The following is a 21472-nucleotide window of genomic DNA, read 5'->3' as shown; positions in this document are numbered from 1 at the left end:
ATGTCTTTGGACGGTGGGAGGAAGCCGGAGTACCCGGAGAGAACCCACGCAAACACGGGGAGAACATGCAAACTCCACACAGAAAGACCCCGGCCTGATGGTGGAATTGAACTCAGGACCTTCTTGCTGTGCGGCAACAGTGCTAACCACCATGCCACCGTGCTGCAGCAGCACCAGCAGCACGGTGGCAATCCTTTGATGTGTACATTAAAATGATTTGTCTTCATACAGATTTTATATCTATTATTTTGGAGCATAATTGGAGGACCACACTTTTTATTTTTATTTTTTATTTACGGTTTGCTTTGTTTACCGCCCCAAAAAATATTGCCTGGCTTGCCACATGTGTAACAACTCAAACTCTGAAATTTTCTTTCCACTAAATATTCCACAGCGTGGAAATGATTGGGAACAACAGCAACGCAGCCTTGTAAAATCAGGGTGCTGAGGCACATATTGTGTAGAGTTCACTAACTTTCTGTAGACTTCATCACTACAGACCTCCAAACTTCTGGTAGCCTTCAGATCAGCTCGTGAATTATCAGTAGAGAGCTTCCTGGAATGGGTTTCCATGGCCAGCTGCATCAAAGCCTCACATCACCAATCGCAATGCAAAGCATAGAATGCAGTGGTGTAAGGCACGCCGCCGCTGGACTCTAGAGCAATGGAGACTTGTTCTCTGAAGTGATGAATCACGCTTTGCTACGTGTCTGACTGTACTGTGCAAAGTTTTGTAGAGAGGGGATTATGGTGTGGGGCTGTTGGACTCGGCCCCTTTGTTCCAGTGACAGGAACACTTCATGCCTCAGCACGCCAAGACATTTTGAATATTTTCATGCTCCCAATTTTGTGCGAAGAGTTTGGTGATGTCCCTTCCTGTTCCAACATGACTGTGCATCAGTACTCAAAGTAAGGTCCAAACAGACATGGATGAGTGAGTCTGATGTGGAAGAACGTGACTGGACTGCTGAGCTCAAAGTGACAGAACACATTTGGGATGAAATATGGGATCTCTGAGCCAGACCAATATTCTGGTTCAACATCAGTGTCTGATGTGACAACTGACTTTTACAAGAAGGATCAAAAATTCCCATATACTGCAAAGGCGTAATGATATATAAATAATGAATTAAGCACTTGCTAATACCTTAATGATGCTTAATAGTGTGACATCATTATGTTACCAATTATAGTGAACAAACATGATTCTCAGTGTTTGATTTTAGCAGGTGTTGAATTTGTTTTTCAGTCTTGAAAATTTCATGTGGTTTGTTGTCTCAAGATGCTTTATATATTCAATTCAATTCAATTCAATTTTATTTATATAGCGCCAAATCACAACAAATGTCGCCTCAAGGCGCTTCATAGGTACAGAGAAAAGCCCAACAATCATATGACCCCCTATGAGCAAGCACTTTGGCAACAGTGGGAAGGAAAAACTCCCTTTTAACAGGAAGAAACCTCCGGCAGAACCAGGCTCAGGGAGGGGCGGCCATCTGCTGCGACCGGTTGGGGTGAGAGAAGGAAGACAGGATAAAAGACATGCTGTGGAAGAGAGACAGAGATTAATAACAGATACGATTCAATACAGAGAGGTCTGTTAACACATAGTGAGTGAGAAAGGTGACTGGAAAGGAAAAACTCAATGCATCATGGGAATCCCCCGGCAGCCTACATCTATTGCAGCATAACTAAGGGAGGATTCAGGGTCACCTGGTCCAGCCCTAACTATATGCTTTAGCAAAAAGGAAAGTTTTAAGCCTAATCTTAAAAGTAGAGATATATAAAGGTAAAGATTTGACAATAATACAAGACGACCAGACGACCCTACGAGAAAGTGACAGTGGGAAGGAAAAACTCCTTCATAACAGGAAGAAACATCCAGCAGAACCAGGCTGTCATGATTGGTTGGGAATATGGGGAGGGAGACAGGATAAAATGGCACACTGTGGAATAGAGCCAAAGATGAAGTTCTATCCAGTTTAGTTTGGAAATTGAAAAAGGAAAACCCCAACAAAACAATTTATTCTAAACTAGGCAGTAAAACTTTTTCTCAGTGAGAAAAAACTCTGAAACAGCTGTACTATCCATCACAAGGCTTAAAGACACAGCTCCTGCTTAATAGAATAAGAATTCCATTAAGTAGGTCTCTAATGAGATTACTTCCTCTGTTAACCCCTCCCCGACGCTGAGTAACAGTTACATCACCAAACACAGCTCAAATTATTACCTATAACTCACGTCAGGAGTGTTGTTATATAAGATACAACTTGACATACTGCCTTTCATACATTTTTATTATACATATTTATTTTCAATGTTGAGTATCCAGTTAGTGTAACATGTTAGAGTTAAGTCACCCGCCTCGGCATGACAGTGGTGGTCAAACAAATCTGTTGGTTTATTTTCCTTCCTGCTGTACATACTGTCCACATGGACAGATGAAAGGAAACGGACCTATGGGCACAGATATTATAGAGGCCCTTCAGAGCTTTGCACTGAAGATGCTTTTTGTGGCCATTTGGGGTTTTTTGAAGTAATCTTTCGTGTATCTGACGTTATTGGGGATCTCTTTGAAGTTGTTCTGTGTCTGTTTGAAATGCTTTTAGGTCTTTGGGAAGTTGTTTTTGTTTTGTTTGTTTGTTTGTTTGTTTGTTTGTTTGTCGCATCTTTTTGATGTGGTAATTGGAACCTATCCTCACACAGCTTTGTCTAATTCTCCCAGAACATTGAGTGTGTAAGATGTTGTGTAAGTTTGTCTGCTGTACATCTCTTTGTCATCATTGTGCGTCTTTCCTTTGATGTTTTATATCATTTGTAGTCATTTTATCTAAGGTGCTTTGCATTTCATTGTAGCTTTGCTTTGTTTCCTCAGTGTCTTCCAAGACACACATGTTTTGTGTCTCTTTAAAATTGTGTTAGAAATCACTGAACTCATTTGTTCCTCTTTCGTCTTTATCTATTTGAAGTCATTTGAAAAGACTTTTCTGTGAAGATGTTGAATCTGCTTTTCTTTCATCTGTCAAGGTGTGATGATTACAGCCTATCGTAACCTGTCAGCATCAGTTAATAATTTGACTGATCACTGTCATTGTGCCAATATAAGTTAATATGGCAGGGTTTGTATATATGAATGTGTCAGTAGAAAAACAGGAAATGCTTTAACATCACACACCTGTACAGAATTTATAAAAGGTGTGAAAGCTTGCTATAACTCATTAAAAACTACTTTATGTTACAATTCTAATGTCTGTGGAATTTCTGTAACTTGTGTATAAACACTTCAATAAAGCTTGTTAGTATAACATAGTTGTATATAATTTGTCTCTGCTATACTTTGTTATCACTGTATGTGTAGCAAATCTTTCTCACTATGTCTTACTGATAAAGACCTTACTGATAAAGCTCCGGAGCACATCAGCTGAGAGTGTAGATGCAATGAAAAGTCCAAAAAATATTTTAGTTTCAGTCTAAACTGAGGATCTCAGGCTCCTCCTGGTGGACATAAGAGGAATTACATCATTCAATTAGCGCTTATCATTAACTTCAGTGATATTTTAGTTGTATATATATCTTCATGAGAACCAAGGCAAAAAGAATCCTCCTTCATATCTACACACACACACATGTGTGTGTATATATATATATATATATATATATATATATATATATATATATATATATATATATATATATATATATATATATATATATATATATATATAAATATATATAATGTTTACAGACTGATGAGCTGCCTGTGTTGGTGAGAAGCATTTCTGCATGGAGGCACAATGTATGAGCTTTGTGTGACATCATGACACTCTGAGCTTGTTGTTCCCACACAGATGCGGGGAGGGTATTTGTGCGATGTACTACAGCCTAGTGTGTGCACAGTGCTGCTTTGTCCACATGTGAGGCCATTATGTGTCCCACTTTGTGCCAGTGTAACTTTCTGTCATTGTCATCATGTGAGGGATGAGACAGGAAGCAGAGGACACAGAAACATTTCTGTTTTTTGGTTTTTGGTTTTCATTTTCAGAACTTTTGTATAAATGTTGTGTTTTTTCTTACTTTGTCTCTTACATTTAAGACTTTTGTGGGAACTAGGACTGTAGATCATTTTTCAGACTACGTGCTGTGGCAGACACAGTACATGGATATTATTCAGAACCAAAGCTGACTGAGTATTTAGTGTAGCCTGCAGCCTGAGTTTTTTGCTCACAGATTTACGTGGCCTCATTATATGAATTACTGCTCATTTTAAGTGTAGGCTCCCACCACTGGGAGAGTATATGCATGGCACAAAATAAGGAAAAGCATAATAGTTCCACCTTATAAATGTTAAAATCCAGTTATTCAATACTGACAGTGGTGATAAATGAAAACTAGTCTGCTGGTCACACTGAAAAAGAAGCCCCACCTTTGAGTTTGACTGAACAATGACTGCAAGAGGAGTCAAACAACTCCTGTAGTAGTAAAAATGATTCCTTCCTGTTTGCCTGCCTCAGTGTCCATTATAGGCTCAGAGAGGATCCCTGATATAATCCCACTCCCATCTTGAACCCATCTGTTACTCCTGCCGGACACTTCACTACTGTTTAGATGTTTTCATAGATGTCCCGCACCAGTCTCACATACATACTGCCAGCAGTACAACAGTTGTTTTCTTGGTACTCTATAAAATGCTTTCTCCAGATCCACAAAGACACTGCAACTCCTCCAACACCCAAAGCAAACATCACATCTGAAGTGCTCTTTCTTGGGACTGAAACTCGCTAATCATCACCTCTTAGCCAACATAAACAATTCTTTCCCATAGCGTCATCGTATAGCTCACCAGCTTTATCCTCTGTAGGTACTACAGCTCTGGACAGCAGCCGCGTTCAAATGAACGGATTCTTACAAAGCACTTTTTAATACAACATGCCTCATTCACACTCTGTCATACGAGCACTTTTTTCTTCATCTAAGTGCTTTACTCCGATGAACTTGGGTTTAAGTATCTGGCCTAAGGATGCTTAGCCATCCCAGGTTTGTGCCAAAAACTAACGACAGGCTAATGAATTAAAATCGATACCAGTAAACTTCTCCGTTGCTCTGGCATCTTCCTAACCTCCAAGATTGCATTAAACAATCTGGTACAAGGTCCACTGCCATGGGCATCTGGACCAACCACATTTCTGCTTTACATGGTATGGCTACAACCTAAAGAGTCTGAACACTCAGGCAGGTTCTTGAGAAACCGTTTTAAGCAGCCCTCAAGCAGATGGCTTGGCTTCTCAGAGCCTTGAGCTCTGACTCAGGACTCATCCTAGAGACTGCAGTGAGTGTGCAGAGAAGGTCTGAAAGTTCAAGTTCTCCAAGATGCAACTTCTCCTGTAACTAACCTCCTTACTCCCCACGTAATCCCTAAAAGATGTGCATAATACTGTATGTGTGTATATGCAGAATACTGTGTAACTATTAGGGGTGCAACAATACTCTTATCGATATTGAACCGTTCGATACAGTGCTTTCGGTTCGGTACGCATATGTATCGAACAATACAAAAAATTTTAATTTATTTGATCAACTTTTCTTCTGACGATGCTGTCTGTGTTGAGCGCTCAGTGGATCTGCGTTCGACTACTCCGCCTAGGCTGCACTGTCGAGTGCAGATCCACTGAGTGCAGCACAAGCTAGCAAGACAGAAGCTAAGTTTGCTGCAAAGTGGCAAATTGAACCTCTCCCACCCTCATTCAGATCTGGCCTTTGGAACTATTTTGGTCTTCATGTGAAGTATGACCCTGAAGGTAAGCGTGTCATGGACTAAAGTAAAACAGTATGTCCACACAATGCTCAATTACATGGGTGGGAACTAGTGCGTTAGCGCAGTTTGCTCGTTAGCGTGTTGACGCTGTCCAGCCCCACGCAGGGGGCGATCCACAGTAGCTCGTTAACGGAAATTTGCCGTGTTGTGGCGTTAACGTCATTTCAGATTAACACTGACAGCACTAGTGGGAACACAACGAATATGACTGCACATTTACTCCGACATCATCCTAGTGCAAAGACAAGTGGAAGCAGACAAAAACAAGCACGCATGCTACAAACTTTACCCGAGTCATTTAGACAGCCGTTAGCACATGATTCTCCTTATGGGGACCTGATATGTTTAATATGGTGCTGAGAATATAGCCCAGAAGAAGCGTATAGTATAGCTTTTATTTAGGAAAGAGACATTTCTCTGTAATAAACTCTCTTTTCCAAAGATGAGTGATTTCTCAATCAGATAGATTTATTTTTTTTATCCCTTTGTTGTTTCAGCAACATTAAATTTAAAAACTGTACTTTTGAGTTAAAATATATATTTATAATTTTAATAAATGACAAATTAAAAAAAGCATGAAATTTTTTTTTTGTATCGAAAAAATATAGAACTGTGACACCAAAGTATCGATCCGAACCGAACCGTGAATTTTTTGTATCGTTGCACCCCTAGTAACTATATGCATGTATATTTAGTATGTCATCACTAGTGAGTCATACAAAGAAGCAAATTGAAAGGGCTGTCTACCTAAAATATATCAATGCATGAGAAAAGTTTCCAGTTTCCTCTGCTGGATTTCTCCCAGAAAAAAACAGGGGCACCAGTACAGAATGACCAGTCCAGCTAAAAGAGATGCAAGTATTTTAGTGGGAGGCTGCGAGTCCTCTGCTGGCAGGCGCTTAATGCAATATGTGCCCGTAAGATGAAGTCACAAACATTGCGACTGTAGTCTACTCCCACTCTCGGAGCAGCACAAACGGGGCATTATGCTGACGAGTACCAGCTGGTACCACGGGGCTCCTCATCCTCCTCGGGACTTCATTTGTTGCCGCTGCTGAAATCAGGACATGGAACTGAAATCGAAGCGCAAACCTGTAGACGTTGTCCTTGGATGCTTCATTGCAGTCTGCCTTTATAACCTTTGTGTGGCTCAAAGACGTGAGTGGAGCTTTGTTTTCTGTGAAGGGCGGTGATGTGGGGCTGGATGAGGACCTGTGGATGATAATCTGTGGACAGAATGTGTGTGGGGGCAGTTTTTCATCCTTGAAGAAGAGATCGTCACCCTTTTTGTGTCCTCTCAAACTCACACCTAAAAAAGAGAAGTGCATATTTTCTTGTTTGTTTATTGAGAGGCCTGAAGGGGTCCGGCTAACTGTGTTTTTGTGCCGTATGTTGAAAAAAAATCTCAAAACTAGAGAGAAGGAAGAGTTCAGGAATAATATATGATCAAAGTGCCAGGCACACAAATCCTTAGGCCAAGTGATACGGTCACATCATGGGCGAACCTTAAGGTGGAAACCAACTAATGCCATGCTCAGGACTGATTTCATTTGTTAGATATATTTTGTACATGCTGTACAGTTCCTGATGTGACTAACCACTATTTTTGGTAATAACATTGTTTTGTTCACAGATCGTATTATCACAGTATGATGTGAACCATCACAGGAGCTACTAATGTAGCTGTGAACATTTAGATCCCTTGGGTTAATGTAAAACATTTTTTCTCAGTTTTTACATTGATTTAAGATTTTTATCCCAAAAAGCTTGGATGCTGTGTGAGTTACAGATAAATAAAAACAGAATGTAATGATTTACAAATCTCAGAGACCAATACATTATTCACAGTAGAACAGAGAAAAGCAAATGTTTCAAATGACAAAATGTAAAAAAAGGTAAATTTGAATTTTATGACAGCAACACGTCACAAAACCTGTGGGCCCGGGCTATGTTTGTCTCTGTGCAGCATCTCCTCTTCTTTTAACGCTGTTCCTGAAACGTGAGGAAATTAGGATATGAACTGCTGAACTTTTGGGACGGAGGTTTTCAGTTGGTGAAAGGTCTGAACTGCAGGCGGCTACTGCAATGCCATGCTATTATAACAGCTACAGTACGAGGTTTAGCATTGTGTTGCTGAAACATGCAAGCAGACAGCAGACAATGATCTCTGGAACTGTTACCGAGCTAACGTTAGGACGTTTTCACAGTGCTCCAGCTTTTTCAGAACTGGGGTTTTAATATTTCTATATTTACTGTATTTAGAACTATGTTTACATCTTAATACTTCTAAATGTTCAGAATCGTCATTACTAGAAGTATTTCCTGTAATTTAACCTCTTAACATCCACAAGCTCATCAGTGGCATCTATAAGTTTAGGATGAGGTTGATGTCTGCCGCTTTTGTGGGGAATTTTAACAAATATGGACCACCCAGATATAAAAGGTTTTCACAGAAAAACTATCAGGCCTTAAACGAATAACACAAGTAAGAAAATGTTCTATATTTTCTGAAAATGTGCATATTTTAGCATGTGGCTTAAACAAAACACAATCCTAAGCCCCGGTGTGCAAGCCAGTCGTGTGTGTGTGTGTGTGTGTATGTGTGTTCTACACACATGCATGTGTCTGAATAAGAGGGAAGGTTGAAAAGTGAAGCTGCGACTAGTGGCTCGAGAGAGGTGAAAAAGAGTGCAGGCAGGGTGGAGTGGCTGAAGAGGAGTGTCGGTATCATTTGTGACAGAAGGATAGTGAAAGGGAAGATTTATAAGACCTGTGATGCAAAGTTGGACACAGTGGCACTGACATAAAGACAGGAGGCAGAGCTGAGTTGAAGATGCTAAGATGGACAAGAGGAAGAGCTCAGGTCCAGAAATCTGGAGACAAAGTTTAAGAAGCAAAGATGGTTTTTACATGTGCAGAGGAGGGATAGTGGATATGGTGGACAAATGATGGTGAAGGCAAAGAGAAGAAGACCACAGGGAAGGTTAAAAGATGCAGTGAAGGAGGACAGAAGAGGATTTAAGACATGATGGAAGCAGGAAGCTCATAAAAGGAGCAACTGATCAAAGAAGAAGTGCTTGTATTCTACGAGTTGATGATTAACCTTTGACATTAAAGTGCAAATAAACCGAGGTTTACCATCTCAGAAAACAATGGGCGCTGGCAAAAGCTTAATTTATTTTAGAGTAAAGTCCATCAGGTGACTGTATCATGTACACGTCTGTGTCTGTGATCTGCAGACTTTAGCAGGGACACATTAGCAGGGCGTGATGAAGCCACAGCGTAGCCTCCTGAGCTCTCTCTGTGTGTTGGGCGATCGTGGCTCAAGAGTTGGGAGTTCGCCTTGTAATCGGAAGGTTGCAGGTTCAAGCCCCGGCTTGGACAGTCTCGGTCGTTGTGTCCTTGGGCAAGACACTTCACCCGTTGCCTACTGGTGGTGGTCAGAGGGCCCAGTGTCCGGCAGTCTTGCCTCTGTCAGTGTGCCCCAGGGCTACAATGTAGCTTGCCATCACCAGTGTGTGAATGTGTGGAGGACAGGTTGTGTGAAGCGCTATACAAATACAGGCCATTTACCATCTTGCTGCTGTAAAACCTCAATCACTGCACATGTTTCTGTCACCTATGCTCTCCCAGTTTGCACAGTGCCCCCTGGCCCCATACCAGTGTCAGAAAACAACACGGCTGACGTCCAGGTGGCCAAAATCAGCTCCAACAGTGATGTGACTCTGACAGTGACGGTGAACCCTGAAGATTTATTCTACCTGAAAGGAAACGCCCTCATGGTAAAGAAAGGCCTGGACTATGAGGTGATGTATGGAACACAAATAATGTATATAAGAGATATGTGATCAGTTTTTGGATATTTGAATGTGGTATGCAGAAACTTTATAAAGTGTTTTCAGGACTACCTGGTCACAGGTGTCGAACTCCAGGCCTCGAGGGCCGGTGTCCTGCAGGTTTTAGATGTGTCCTTGATCCAACACAGCGGATTCAAATGGCTAAATGACCTCCTCAACATGTCTTGAAGTTCCAGAGGCCTGGTAATGAACTAATCATTTGATTCAGGTGTATTGACCCAGGGTGAGATCTAAACCCTGCAGGATACCGGCCCTCGAGGCCTGGAGTTCGACACCCCTGACCTAGGTTATATGAGCATGTACTGTAATGATATCATTATGAACATTTATTTGTATTCTTTTACAGCTAATAATATTTCAGAATATTCCTGCAGTAGGCGCGTCCCATGTATCTGTTTTTGTTTCTTTATTAGTCATTGCCCAGCGCGACTCTGATGGTGTGGATAAAGTGCAGCAGAGCTGGCTCTAGATCTGTGAGTAAGAGTCATCACATTAAAAACAGACAGAAGTCTGGGGGAAATGAATCTGAAAGTCAGGACATCAGGTCACCTGTACACGCCTGATGCCAACATTATGTTCTCATGTAAGGGACTCCACCTGTCAGGGTTCTTCAGCTCCAGAGCTGCACCGGCTCTTTTTGCCCCATCACCAGTGACCCCGTGTGACTTTGGCAAGAAAAACTAGATGATTATAAAAATGGAAATGAACAGTTATTTTTTACTTTTTAAAAAATGTTTATCATTGCTGTAAGTAATGACTTGTGTCTATAAATGTAAAAATTATATTGTATTATTATATAACAAGTTAAACAGAAAATGCGTGTCACACTCTAAATCTGTCTCCTAGTTTGACTCCGCCCACAGAGCATGTTTATCTGGTCGTTAAGTGATGACGTGACGAATCCTACTTCCGGGCCTAAAGTAGTCTGCGTTTAATATGGCTTTTGTGTTGTTAACATGTTTAATGTTTTGTATTTTCTTCTATTTAACCTCAAAAAGCTCCTAAAACAGTCAGTGATCACTGTTGACCTCCCTCGGCTTTTATTACCGCTAATCATTTATTTAAGCTCAGTTTTTAAAACCTTAGGATGTAACTACAGCCCAGCCCATGCAGCAGTATATGAATGACTAACCTCGTATTGTGGATGGATTATCTCAGTTGTTCTCCTGGCTGAAGTTTGGTCCTTTTACAGCATCCTGCCATGCGATTACATTTGTTCCTGACCGCCGAGAACACTCACGTTAACTTTTATCGAGTTGAAAAAAGTTAGCTTGTTTATATTATGCTAACATAGCTGTGTCGCTAGCGGTCACATAGCACATCATTATATACCAGCTAGCCAAACTTCAGTAACCTTACAAACGTCACTGCTGTTTAGTTTTCTGTCTTCATTTATGTTGGAAGTGATAACAGAGCTGTACGTTTTAATTTGTTTCCAAAACCCCACAGTCAGTACATGTCAACACGTTCTCACTCCCAAAGCGTAACATTTTACGCTAGGTGACAAATCGTCAACATGTTACGTTTTCGGCTACCCACCACGTTCCTAAATGACGACCTTGGAAAAATCAGGAAATATGAGAACCGTATGGACTCAATCTACACATGTTCGCTCTTTTTCTTCAAATCGCTTAGAAACACGCTATTTAACATCATTAAAGTCTTGGTTAAGATCAGGAAAAAGGTTATGGTTAGGGCTAGGGATAAGGTTAGGTTTAGGGCTGGAACGTCTATTACCGAGGGAGCATCATTGCACTGGATTTCAGCCATAACCCGCCGCGTACCATAAGAACGCCGAAGGTCTCCTTTTGCGTTCCTCAGGAACGCCGCGGGACGTGACAAAACGTCGGCATGTTACGCCTCGGGAGTGAGAACGGGCTCTACATGCTATATTGTATTTAGATAGAAGCTAGTAGGGGTGGGGGAAAAAATCGATACTGTGTAGTATCGTGATATTTTGTTTGCTAATAATGTATCGATACAGGGACGGCAGAAATCGATATTTTGTTACAAAAAAAGTTTGGTTCATGCTCTGAAGTCTGACTTCAGAGCATGTTGATCCTTTTTCTGAGCAAGAATCCTGACATTCCTTCACTGTCCAAATGTGTTTAACTTGTTTTTGGCAGCAATAAACATGACAGTTTACTTATTTTAATTTAAGACATGTTTTATTTTAATTAAGTTTAAAACTTTTTTATTTAATGTAAAATTATATTTTGTTTTAATTTACTTTCAAATTCTTCAGTTGCTGAAGGGGCTGCATAGTTTTCATACATTTCATAGTTCAGAATAGCTATAATTGTACCAGATGGTTGCGTTCAGTTAAGTTGGACTAGACTGTAATACAAACCGTTCAGTTTGTCAACAATAAAACTGACTGAAATGAGAGAAAGACTGAGTGTGAGACTTTGATATTAGATAAAATGAATATTGATAAAGTTTACCTTTATGTACAGAATCTGAATATCGCAAAATATTTTTAAAAATTGCAATAATATCGTATCGTGCGTTAAGTATTGTGATAATATCGTATCGTGGGATGTATGGTGATTCCCACCTCTAGAAGCTAGCGAGCTAACTTCCTGCTAACTTCTAACTCCGTTAAATGTCATAAATTCCGTTTTCATGGATCCCTGGATGTTAAACTCAATTGTTACACCTGGTAGAGCAGAACGCTGATCATTTTATTAAAGATGAAAGACTTTAGACAGTTTTTCAACTCTCAGTAATGCCATAGTGACCGTTTGATATATGGACCTGCAGCGGAGTTTAGGACCAGACACGGCTAGTGACGTCAGACTTAACGACCGGATAAGGCTTGAGTGCTGTTGTGTCGTTGTGTTGTTAGGAGTAGTGCCTCGATGCGTTGTTGTGTTCTCACTGTTTGACTGAAGCTGAGCTGCTTCTCTCTCCTCAAGGTGAACGAGTCCGTCGAGGTTTTGGTTGAAAACGTGAACGATAACCCCCCCAACTTTGCTCAGAACCACTATGTGCTGGATGTGAATGAGGTGGGCTGCACTGCTCTTTCATGCTTGTAGAACAACATGTGTTTGTGTTTCCTCTTTGAACCATTTTATGTCCTGCAGCTCATTCCGGTCAACTCCAGTATTGGTCTGATAGAAGCCACAGATGTTGATTCACAGCCGCTGTATTATCGCTTGGAGACAACAACAGTAAGACAAGACAAACTATGTCCAAATGACTATGATGAAGTTCGGACGCATTTAGACGAATGAATGGAATACATGCATCTGCTATTTGTTTACACCACACTGATCTGTGAGGCCCAGGCTCCACATGAATCAACTTCTCTTGGACAAAACTATGTCTATGACTAAAGCTTCATTATTAACAACGGGAAGAAAAGTGTAAAGGTTCCCTCAATTGCTAACCTCTGATGGACCTTTGAGCGTAGCCTTTGTTCAGGCTTCAGGCCACAAAATCCAAGTGAGATCAGCTGATCTGTCTCTGTCGGTTTTCTTCAGGACAAGTATTTCCGCTTGGAAAACGTCAATACTCCAAAGATTCTTGTGAAAACCGTCCTGGACTACGATGTTGTACAAAAGATCTCGCTGGTCTTACACGTGCAGGTACAGTAATGACTTATGAAAACATCCAGCATGGGTCTGTTTTTTCTTTAAAAACCAGTCTGAAGTCTGCTTCTTACAGGATACGTTCAACGGTTCAGCTTCCAACAAGCCCTTCTTCACCTCTGTGGCCACCATCACAGTGCGTGTGAAGGATGTGGACAACCGGCCCCCGTGGTTTCATCCATGCACGAGGACAAACTTAGGAACTGCTAAACTGTGTGTGAGCAGCGGCTACAGAGGCAAAGTCAACCTCACAGAGAAACAGGTGGGGTCTGAGTCTGACGTTTACATCACAGCAAGAAAAGAAATGTGCTTCACCTGAACAGGAAGTCGCTCACACGGCTGACATCTCTGGGCCTTATTTTAATTATGCAAGAGCCATCGTGCTATTCTAGCTCATATAGAAAAAAGGTTAAAAACCTTATTATACAGGGGAAGTTCAAATTTGATATGATGTCATGAAAACACATTTATCATCTAAAAAACTGGTTTTCTGTATAAAACATATTCTTTATTTATCCAAGTACAGTTTCACGACTATATGAAATGTATACCAGTCTGTGCTACTTTGGACAAAGAGTGTGCACATCCAGGCAAACACTGTTACTTTAGCTGCTACACAGAAAAATCAAATACACAGGAAACAGGACAAAGTGTCTTAAGTCTGTACACTGCACAGACATTTGAGGGTCACAATAACCTTCATGCTGTTTTAAATACATTTGTTATCTGGGGAGGGAATAATGTAAATGATTAAACATTTTCAGAAATGTTTCCATCGAACCCTGAAAAAGGATAAGCGGAAGCGAATGGATGGATGGATGGTGTTTGCCAGTATTTATTCAGTGATAGTAATATTAACGGTAATGACTTGTGAAATCAGTCAGTGTGGACGACACACGATAACAGCTAACCGGTCGCAGCAGATGGCCCCGCCCCTCCCTGAGCCTGGTTCTGTTGGAGGTTTCTTCCTGTTAAAAGGGAGTTTTTCCTTCCCACTGTCGCCAAAGTGCTTGCTCATAGGGGGTCATATGATTGTTGGGTTTTTCTCTGTATCTATGAAGTGCCTTGAGGTGACTTTTGTTGTGAATAAAATAAATAAAATTGAATTGAAATGAATACATACTGATTTTCACCTTCAGGAAGGCCCGCTGGTGCTGGAACCTGGACCTGTGTTTGCCAAGGATGGAGACAAGAACAGGAGCGAGCAGATCAGCTACAGAATATTACGAGGTCGGATACAAAACCTTTTGAGGACCCGAGTTTTACACTCAACAGTTTCAGTTTGGTGTGCTTATTAAACTGATTATCACATATAGACAGACTGATACAGTCTTACACGCCTCTCTGCAGCTTCTCTCCTCCTGCTACCCCCCAAAACCCATCTCCACAGAGACTGTGTCAGCTCCCAAACAGACAAAAAACAAACTAAAAACCAGCAACAAGCAACTTAAACATAAAAAATCACAAAGAAAGAACAATACAGTATCCACATCTGAACCAAAGAGTAAAACTGTGAAATGTGGATTATTAAACTTAATAATTGATCAACAAATCGATTTACTCTGCCTTACAGAAACCTGGTTGCAGCAGGATGATTATGTTAGTTTAAATGAATCAACACCCCCGAGTCATTCTAACTACCAGAAACCTCGAAGCACAGGCCGAGGGGGCGGTGTGGCAGCAATTTTTCACACCAGCCTATTAATCAACCAAAGACCCAGACAGACTTTTAATTCATTTGAAAGCCTGATGCTTAGCCTCGTCCACCCCAGCTGTGAAACTCAGAAACCAGTCTTACTTGTTATCATCTGTATGTATTATTGTAGGGTCTACCTTTCAATATAAAGCACCTTGAGGCGACTGTTGTTGTGATTTGGCGCTGTATGAATAAAATTTAATTGAACTGATAGAAGTTTGAAGACTCTACTACTAAAAGTAGTTATCAAAATGCTTTTAATCCTTTCTATTTATTTTTAATTGTTCATTTTAATTAATATAAGAAGCTCAGAAGAAAAAAATAAGTAAATCATCGTTACCTGGTGCCATTTAGAGGCTAGCAACGACCGAGTGATTGCACCCACTTTGCAATCACTGCTGCTTAGTTTGTTTTTGTACATGCTCTCATGGCACCATTCTGTTAATGAGGTCAAATTTCAATAAGTCAGATTCAGGTCGTGGTTAAATAATAAAGTAAGCTTATTCTGCTGGTTTGTAGGGCAGCATAAAGAAAATGCTCTTAGTTTTCTTTATGTGTTTTTTTTTCCTTTATCTGTAGGAAACGAAGGAAATATATTTCAGATTGATGAAGAAACGGGGAACATCACAATGACCAAAGCTGCTGATATTGTTGGTCCAATAACTCTCACTATCCTGGTAAAACAAATATTATATACATTTGTCAAATAATATAAAGAAAATACAGATTTTCAGCAATTAGATATTTGGTTTTACTATCAGGCATCACAGGTGACCAACAGAGATCAGTTTGCGGTGACACAGGTTACCATTGATGTGATGAAGAAGAGCAGGAGTCCTCCTCGTTTTGAAAGGGAGCGATACGAAGGATTTATCTACAGCAACTCTGTGCCTGAGACCATGATCCTCCGAGACCGAAACACCAACCGACCCTTCAGGGTCCGAGCACGGGACGAAGACTTCGCCAGTGTGAGCGCTCTTTGAAATCAAAGCTAATGATTATGGTATATGTTATAAGCCTAACCCTGACGTTTGGCTGGTTCGACAGCTTGTGGCTACAATAAGCAAAACCATTAGTAACCCCCTACTGAGTTAACTGAAAAGGTCAGCTATGGATGCTGCTGATTTACACATGGAAGGGTTGTAGAGACCGACCGACTGTCAGGTACACGTGCTACGAGGAAATCATTTGTTTTGGCATTTTGCTGGTCTGGGCCATTCAGGTGGATGCTAACCCAAAGTGCCAGTAAATTCATCCCAAGCATGAAGTGTGTAATAATAATAGAACAGCTATATATTAGACTACAGTCTAGGTCATGTAACAGGACAACAGAATGGCTGAACATGGAAGAATCGAGGTGTTGCAGTGCCACATTCCAGGCCGGACCTTTAGCTGATTGGAATTCAGCAGGACCTTAAGAGCACTGTGTGAAATTAAAGCCTCAGTGACCTGAAACAACAAGTAGAGAAAAGTGGGGCAAAATTCCTCCACAACCATGTCAGAGCCTGATAAAGTCATATGGAGAAGAATAACTTAAAGTTCTTGCTCTCATTTAACCCCGGCTGAAAGAACCGCTTACAGGAAGAACATACTAAATCTGTTTCTAGTGTAGTAGATTATACAGATTTAAATGTACAGGAGTACTAGAGTACTGTTAAAAATGTGCAAGTGTTTACTTTGCATGCCGGAGCTAATGATGATTAACCCCTGTACAGTTAAAAAGGTACGTGATCACAATTACGTTTATTGTGCAAGCTGTTGCTAGTCATTATTTTCTATCTCCTGCTGGTTAGAAATCACTTAATGCAGCTTTAAATGCACAACCAATGCTAAACTAACAAGATAAAATCTTTGTTTGTCAGGGTGTGAATCCAGATGTCAAATACGAGGTTCAGTACAGCAGCTACGTCAATGTGACCTCTGATGGTTTCGTGATACTGAAAAGAGTTGTGAAGACAGAGTCCTTCGCTCTTCAGGTGACTTTTTAAGACATCATGGCACAATGAGAGCAAAGACTTCCTGGTTCTTGATACTTTGTAAGCTGTTAAACTTTTACTGTCTGCAGCTCCGAGCAGTGGATGTGACAACAGGGGAGTTTGGAACTGCAGCCCTCTCAGTTCAGGTCATACCTGGTGAGACTTCGGACTGGAAAAACTTTCACCTTATTTCTCCTGTTTCTAATTTCATGTCATATCAGTAAAAACGAAATCACTAAAAACATTACTAAATCTTTATAAAAAACAGTTTTTATACTAATGATTTCAAAACTGTGTTTATTCTTCAAAATTAAAGGGTTTGCTGTTATTCTTTATTTGTAATATTGTAAAACAAAGTCAAATGTAAGCCAGAAATATTACTTCATACTGAGGCTGGGAGCCCATTTAGTTCCTCCTGAACATTTCAGTGAAATTTAAAATGGGCACTGTGTTATTTGTTCATTTTTAATTAAAGTTAAAGGAAATCATAGCTTTAATAATAATCATTCCTTTAACCTTAAGTCCTTTGCTTTTCTTCCTGTGCAGATTTAGGCAGCCCATCTCCCTCAAACATCGGCTATCGTCCAGGTGACATGGCGCTTCTGGGCTTGATCATGGCAGCTCTGCTGATCCTTTGCCTGATTGTTATTGGCTTCTTAGTTTCCCACTTGTGGAAGGGAAATACGGGTGTGGACAAACTATGTGAGGTTAGTCGGTTTGGCAATGGAAATATTTTAAACCGGTGAAAAGATGATAAGTTTACAAATCTTTAATCCTTCCTCACTGCTTTCCATCTTGGACATCATGTAAACGAGTGTAACAGACAATATTCAATTCAATTCAATTCAATTTTATTTATATAGCGCCAAATCACAACAAATGTCGCCTCAAGGCGCTTCATAGATACAGAGAAAAGCCCAACAATCATATGACCCCCTATGAGCAAGCACTTTGGCGACAGTGGGAAGGAAAAACTCCCTTTTAACAGGAAGAAACCTCCAGCAGAACCAGGCTCAGGGAGGGGCGGCCATCTGCTGCGACCGGTTGGGTGAGAGAAGGAAGACAGGATAAAAGACATGCTGTGGAAGAGAGACAGAGGTTAATAACAGATACGATTCAATACAGAGAGGTCTGTTAACACATAGTGAGTGAGAAAGGTGACTGGAAAGGAAAAACTCAGTGCATCATGGGAATCCCCCAGCAGCCTACATCTATTGCAGCATAACTAAGGGAGGATTCAGGGTCACCTGGTTCAGCCCTAACTATATGCTTTAGCAAAACGGAAAGTTTTAAGCCTAATCTTAAAAGTAGAGATAGTGTCTGTCTCCCGAATCCAAACTGGAAGCTGGTTCCACAGAAGAGGGGCCTGAAAACTGAAGGCTCTCCCTCCCATTCTACTTTTAAGTACTCTAGGAACAACAAGTAGGCCTGCAGAGCGGGAGAATACCAGGCTTTCAGTCTTTCCTTCTTTCTGATCTCACAGCACACATCATACAAATGATTTATTGTTTTCTAAAGTAAACAAAGTGTCAAAGTTAACATTTGCAGTATACATATACTGTAAAAAATGTCCCTTAGCAAGAATCAACCTTGACAACAAGCTTTGGGTATAATTTTCATCAGATATTTAACTGTCAGGTGGAGTCGTTACTATAGGAGCTGATTTTTTAAAAAGTCCAAATATCTTTCAAAGGCTTGTGATGTAAGTTTCAAGTAAGTTTCAACAGATGGTTTGAGGCTATGCTGATGAATTGTGTGCTAGTCCACCTAAAATATACCAGTTCTACTGACAGCAAACTGGCCTCAGAGCCCGATGCTGCCATCACCATGTTTAACAGTTGTTACAGTTTTCTTTGCATTGCAGGTCTCTCCTTTCCTAATTGCAGTAAAACAACTCTATTTTCCCTCTAAAACACATTTTCTTTGTCAGTGTAGTCAGTTACAAACTTTAGTCAAGATTGAAGATGTTGAAGCAGGATCTTCTTTCGTGGATGGCAGTGTCTCAGTCAATGATAAGGTAAAAAACAGGTGGTGTAGCCAGTGTAGGTCCTATGACTTAGTGGCTTCTGGGTTTTTTATAATGATTTGAACCACCTGCCTCTCAGATGAGAGTGAGTTTGGTTTTCAGACATTAGCAAACTGGCTGACTCATTAACCACCCGTACAGTCGTTTCAACTGAATATGTAGTTTCTCATAAAATACCAGGATGTCATTCAGCAAAACTGAAACACAAACATTTTGGATAATTTGTGATTGTGACAAAGAAAGAATTTGGCTCAGCCTGAAACTAAGCTTTTAAAAGTGGTAACATTGTTACTGCACATTACACTATTAAAGTAAATAGTGGTTATTTTTGTACATATGTAATATAATAACATGGAATTCATTATTGGAGACTAGATAAACTGCATTTCTGCTTGGCCCACTTATTCATAGATCAAGTGAAAGCCTTCGAAGCCTTTATTGGCTATATGATAAAGTATAAAAAGACACCTCCATTGTTTAGACTTCAGAGACAGACTGAAAGTAGTGCAATGGCAGTACCTCAGGCATTAACTTCTTTATTAATGAGGAACCTCTCTCCTGACTGTAGTGCCTGAGCCCATGTTTGCAGTCCGGCCAGCCCCGAAGTGGCCACAGAGACTCCCTGCAGTACACCAATGATGGCTTCCAGAATGAGGGGGACCTGAGCCGTCGGGGAGCCAGACGCTGGAACAACGTTCTCCCCAGAAGGAGCACCTTCCCCCAGGCCCGGGGCCGCGTCATACCCCTAGAGAGGCGGAGCCACCACTGTTCTTCATGTGGCATCTATACTAACCACATCCCTAAGGGAAGTCCCTCAGTGAGACCCTCCAGGAGGGGCAGAGAAGATGAGGATGAATATGCTAAAAGGTCAATCCTGACCAAGCAGCGGAGGAAGGAGGGCCAGAAGACTGTGTGGTTCAAGGAGAGTGAAGATTCGTCAGACATTGAGGTGGAGATCATCCCAGACACTGTGGGCCGGGTGGAGGAGGAGACAGAGGAGGAGCTGGAGGGGGAGGTAGAGATGGAAAGTGTTGTCAGAGACCCGGCAGCCCCTTTAAGAGAGGCTGATGATGGGCAGGAGACCAACGAACAGCACCCAGAGAACGCTAGTTCAGAAAAACAGGAAGGAAGCCAGGAGCGGGAGCACTGACAGCAGAGGTCAGAGGTCAAACTGGAGTCTGAAAGGACTGAGCAGAATGCTGTTTGCTTTCCTGGATGCCTACAGTCAAAGTCTCAGCAGTGGACAATGGCACGCTTAACATCTGTGGACTACTGCCCAACCTCAAAGAACTGACTCAAGCATCCAGAAGTATTTGTCTTCTACTGTGAGTATACTACACTACAGTTCCAGCGGAATTAACTGGATACCAAACATACACTTGGAACCAGTGTGGGCCAAGTATTAAAGATGAGATAAGGTCTTCCAATAACACTAACACATTTTTGGTTTATAATTGTGCCCATTAGACTATTACAGTCCCCATTACAGGAATTGTAGAGATCACAGTGCCAGCATGACCTCAAGTCCAGCGGGGCAAAAAACACGAGCAGTCAGTGTTTCACTAGGCGAGGTTGAGATCCGATGCTTTACAGTCTGTGCGGTGTGTAACAGTTTGCATATAAATGTAGCAACACAGCACCGAACAGGTGATCAAAGAGCAACGTTTTCCCCTTCTAAACGTTGGAAAGGTTTTTAAGGAAACCTTTCCAACGTTTACCTGAGAAATTAATTTCTTTTTTAAAGACATCATCGTTTAAAAAAACATCAGACCCTCTTTGGACTCACAGAAACCTCCTATATGGACCCGCCAATCTAAATAATCTGTTCTGACTCTTTGAGTTTCTTGCCCCACTGAACTTTTGTGAGGGAACACCACCACAGGCCAAAAACTTCAGTTTTCAAACTGTTAACTAAGCTTATCACAAAAAAAGACACATTTTTGTTTTCGAATTTATTTGTTGTAAAGTAAATCTTATACCTTTAGAAAGCCTGTTTATTTCCTAACAAATGGTGCCATATTTGTTAGGAAACTGCTTCTGTGAGTTGTGCAGCAGATTTGAGTTTAGTGGGTGCACTCAAGAAAATCTTGCCAAATCCTCTCTCCCAATGCCAAACAGCCTTTTCTATTATTGACTCTTGTTTTGAGCTTCTGATGCCCTAGGTACTCAGTTGGTGGTGATCTGCAGCACCATGGACCCGGCTGCCAGGGTCAGTTAGTGTCACTTAAGCCACATTTGACTGATCTGAATAGGACCCATGCCATAGGGCAACTTCAATCTGGTGTTCCGCAAAACCAAGCTGCAGCATTATTTTGAGTAAGTCCAAGTACAATCTCCAAATTGAAGGCCAAGTTCCATATTACAGGGGATGTCAAAGAAAAGCTGCTATGTGTGCGTTCCAAGAAGACGACACCGCAAGAAAACTGTTTCCTCGCCCTGTCAGCACGTAAGAAGTGGTCTTCTACAGAAATACAGAAATGCATCTCCTGCTGCATAGGGCTTTAATATCTGC

General features: G+C 41.1%; 1 protein-coding gene across 1 annotated transcript; it reads left to right on the top strand.

Moving 5' to 3' along the window:
- The first annotated feature begins 6860 nt into the window (after window positions 1–6860).
- cdhr5a (cadherin-related family member 5a) lies at window positions 6861–20962 on the top strand. The gene is made up of 14 exons (XM_087845103.1): window positions 6861–6970; window positions 9446–9618; window positions 10083–10142; window positions 12588–12677; window positions 12756–12842; window positions 13155–13259; window positions 13339–13524; window positions 14402–14492; window positions 15538–15635; window positions 15720–15926; window positions 16821–16934; window positions 17024–17090; window positions 17481–17641; window positions 19529–20962. Exons 1-14 carry the CDS (start codon window positions 6880–6882, stop codon window positions 20108–20110), a joined length of 2112 nt encoding a protein of 703 aa, XP_087701229.1. The 5' UTR covers window positions 6861–6879; the 3' UTR covers window positions 20111–20962.
- Window positions 20963–21472: the final 510 nt, after the last annotated feature.

Source organism: Neolamprologus brichardi, chromosome 1 (genome assembly GCF_056152115.1).
Source record: "Neolamprologus brichardi isolate AB-2024 chromosome 1, ASM5615211v1, whole genome shotgun sequence".
Taxonomy (NCBI): domain Eukaryota; kingdom Metazoa; phylum Chordata; class Actinopteri; order Cichliformes; family Cichlidae; genus Neolamprologus; species Neolamprologus brichardi.
The sequence above is the reverse complement of the archived record's forward strand: the minus strand, read 5'-3'. Positions and strand labels throughout refer to the sequence as shown.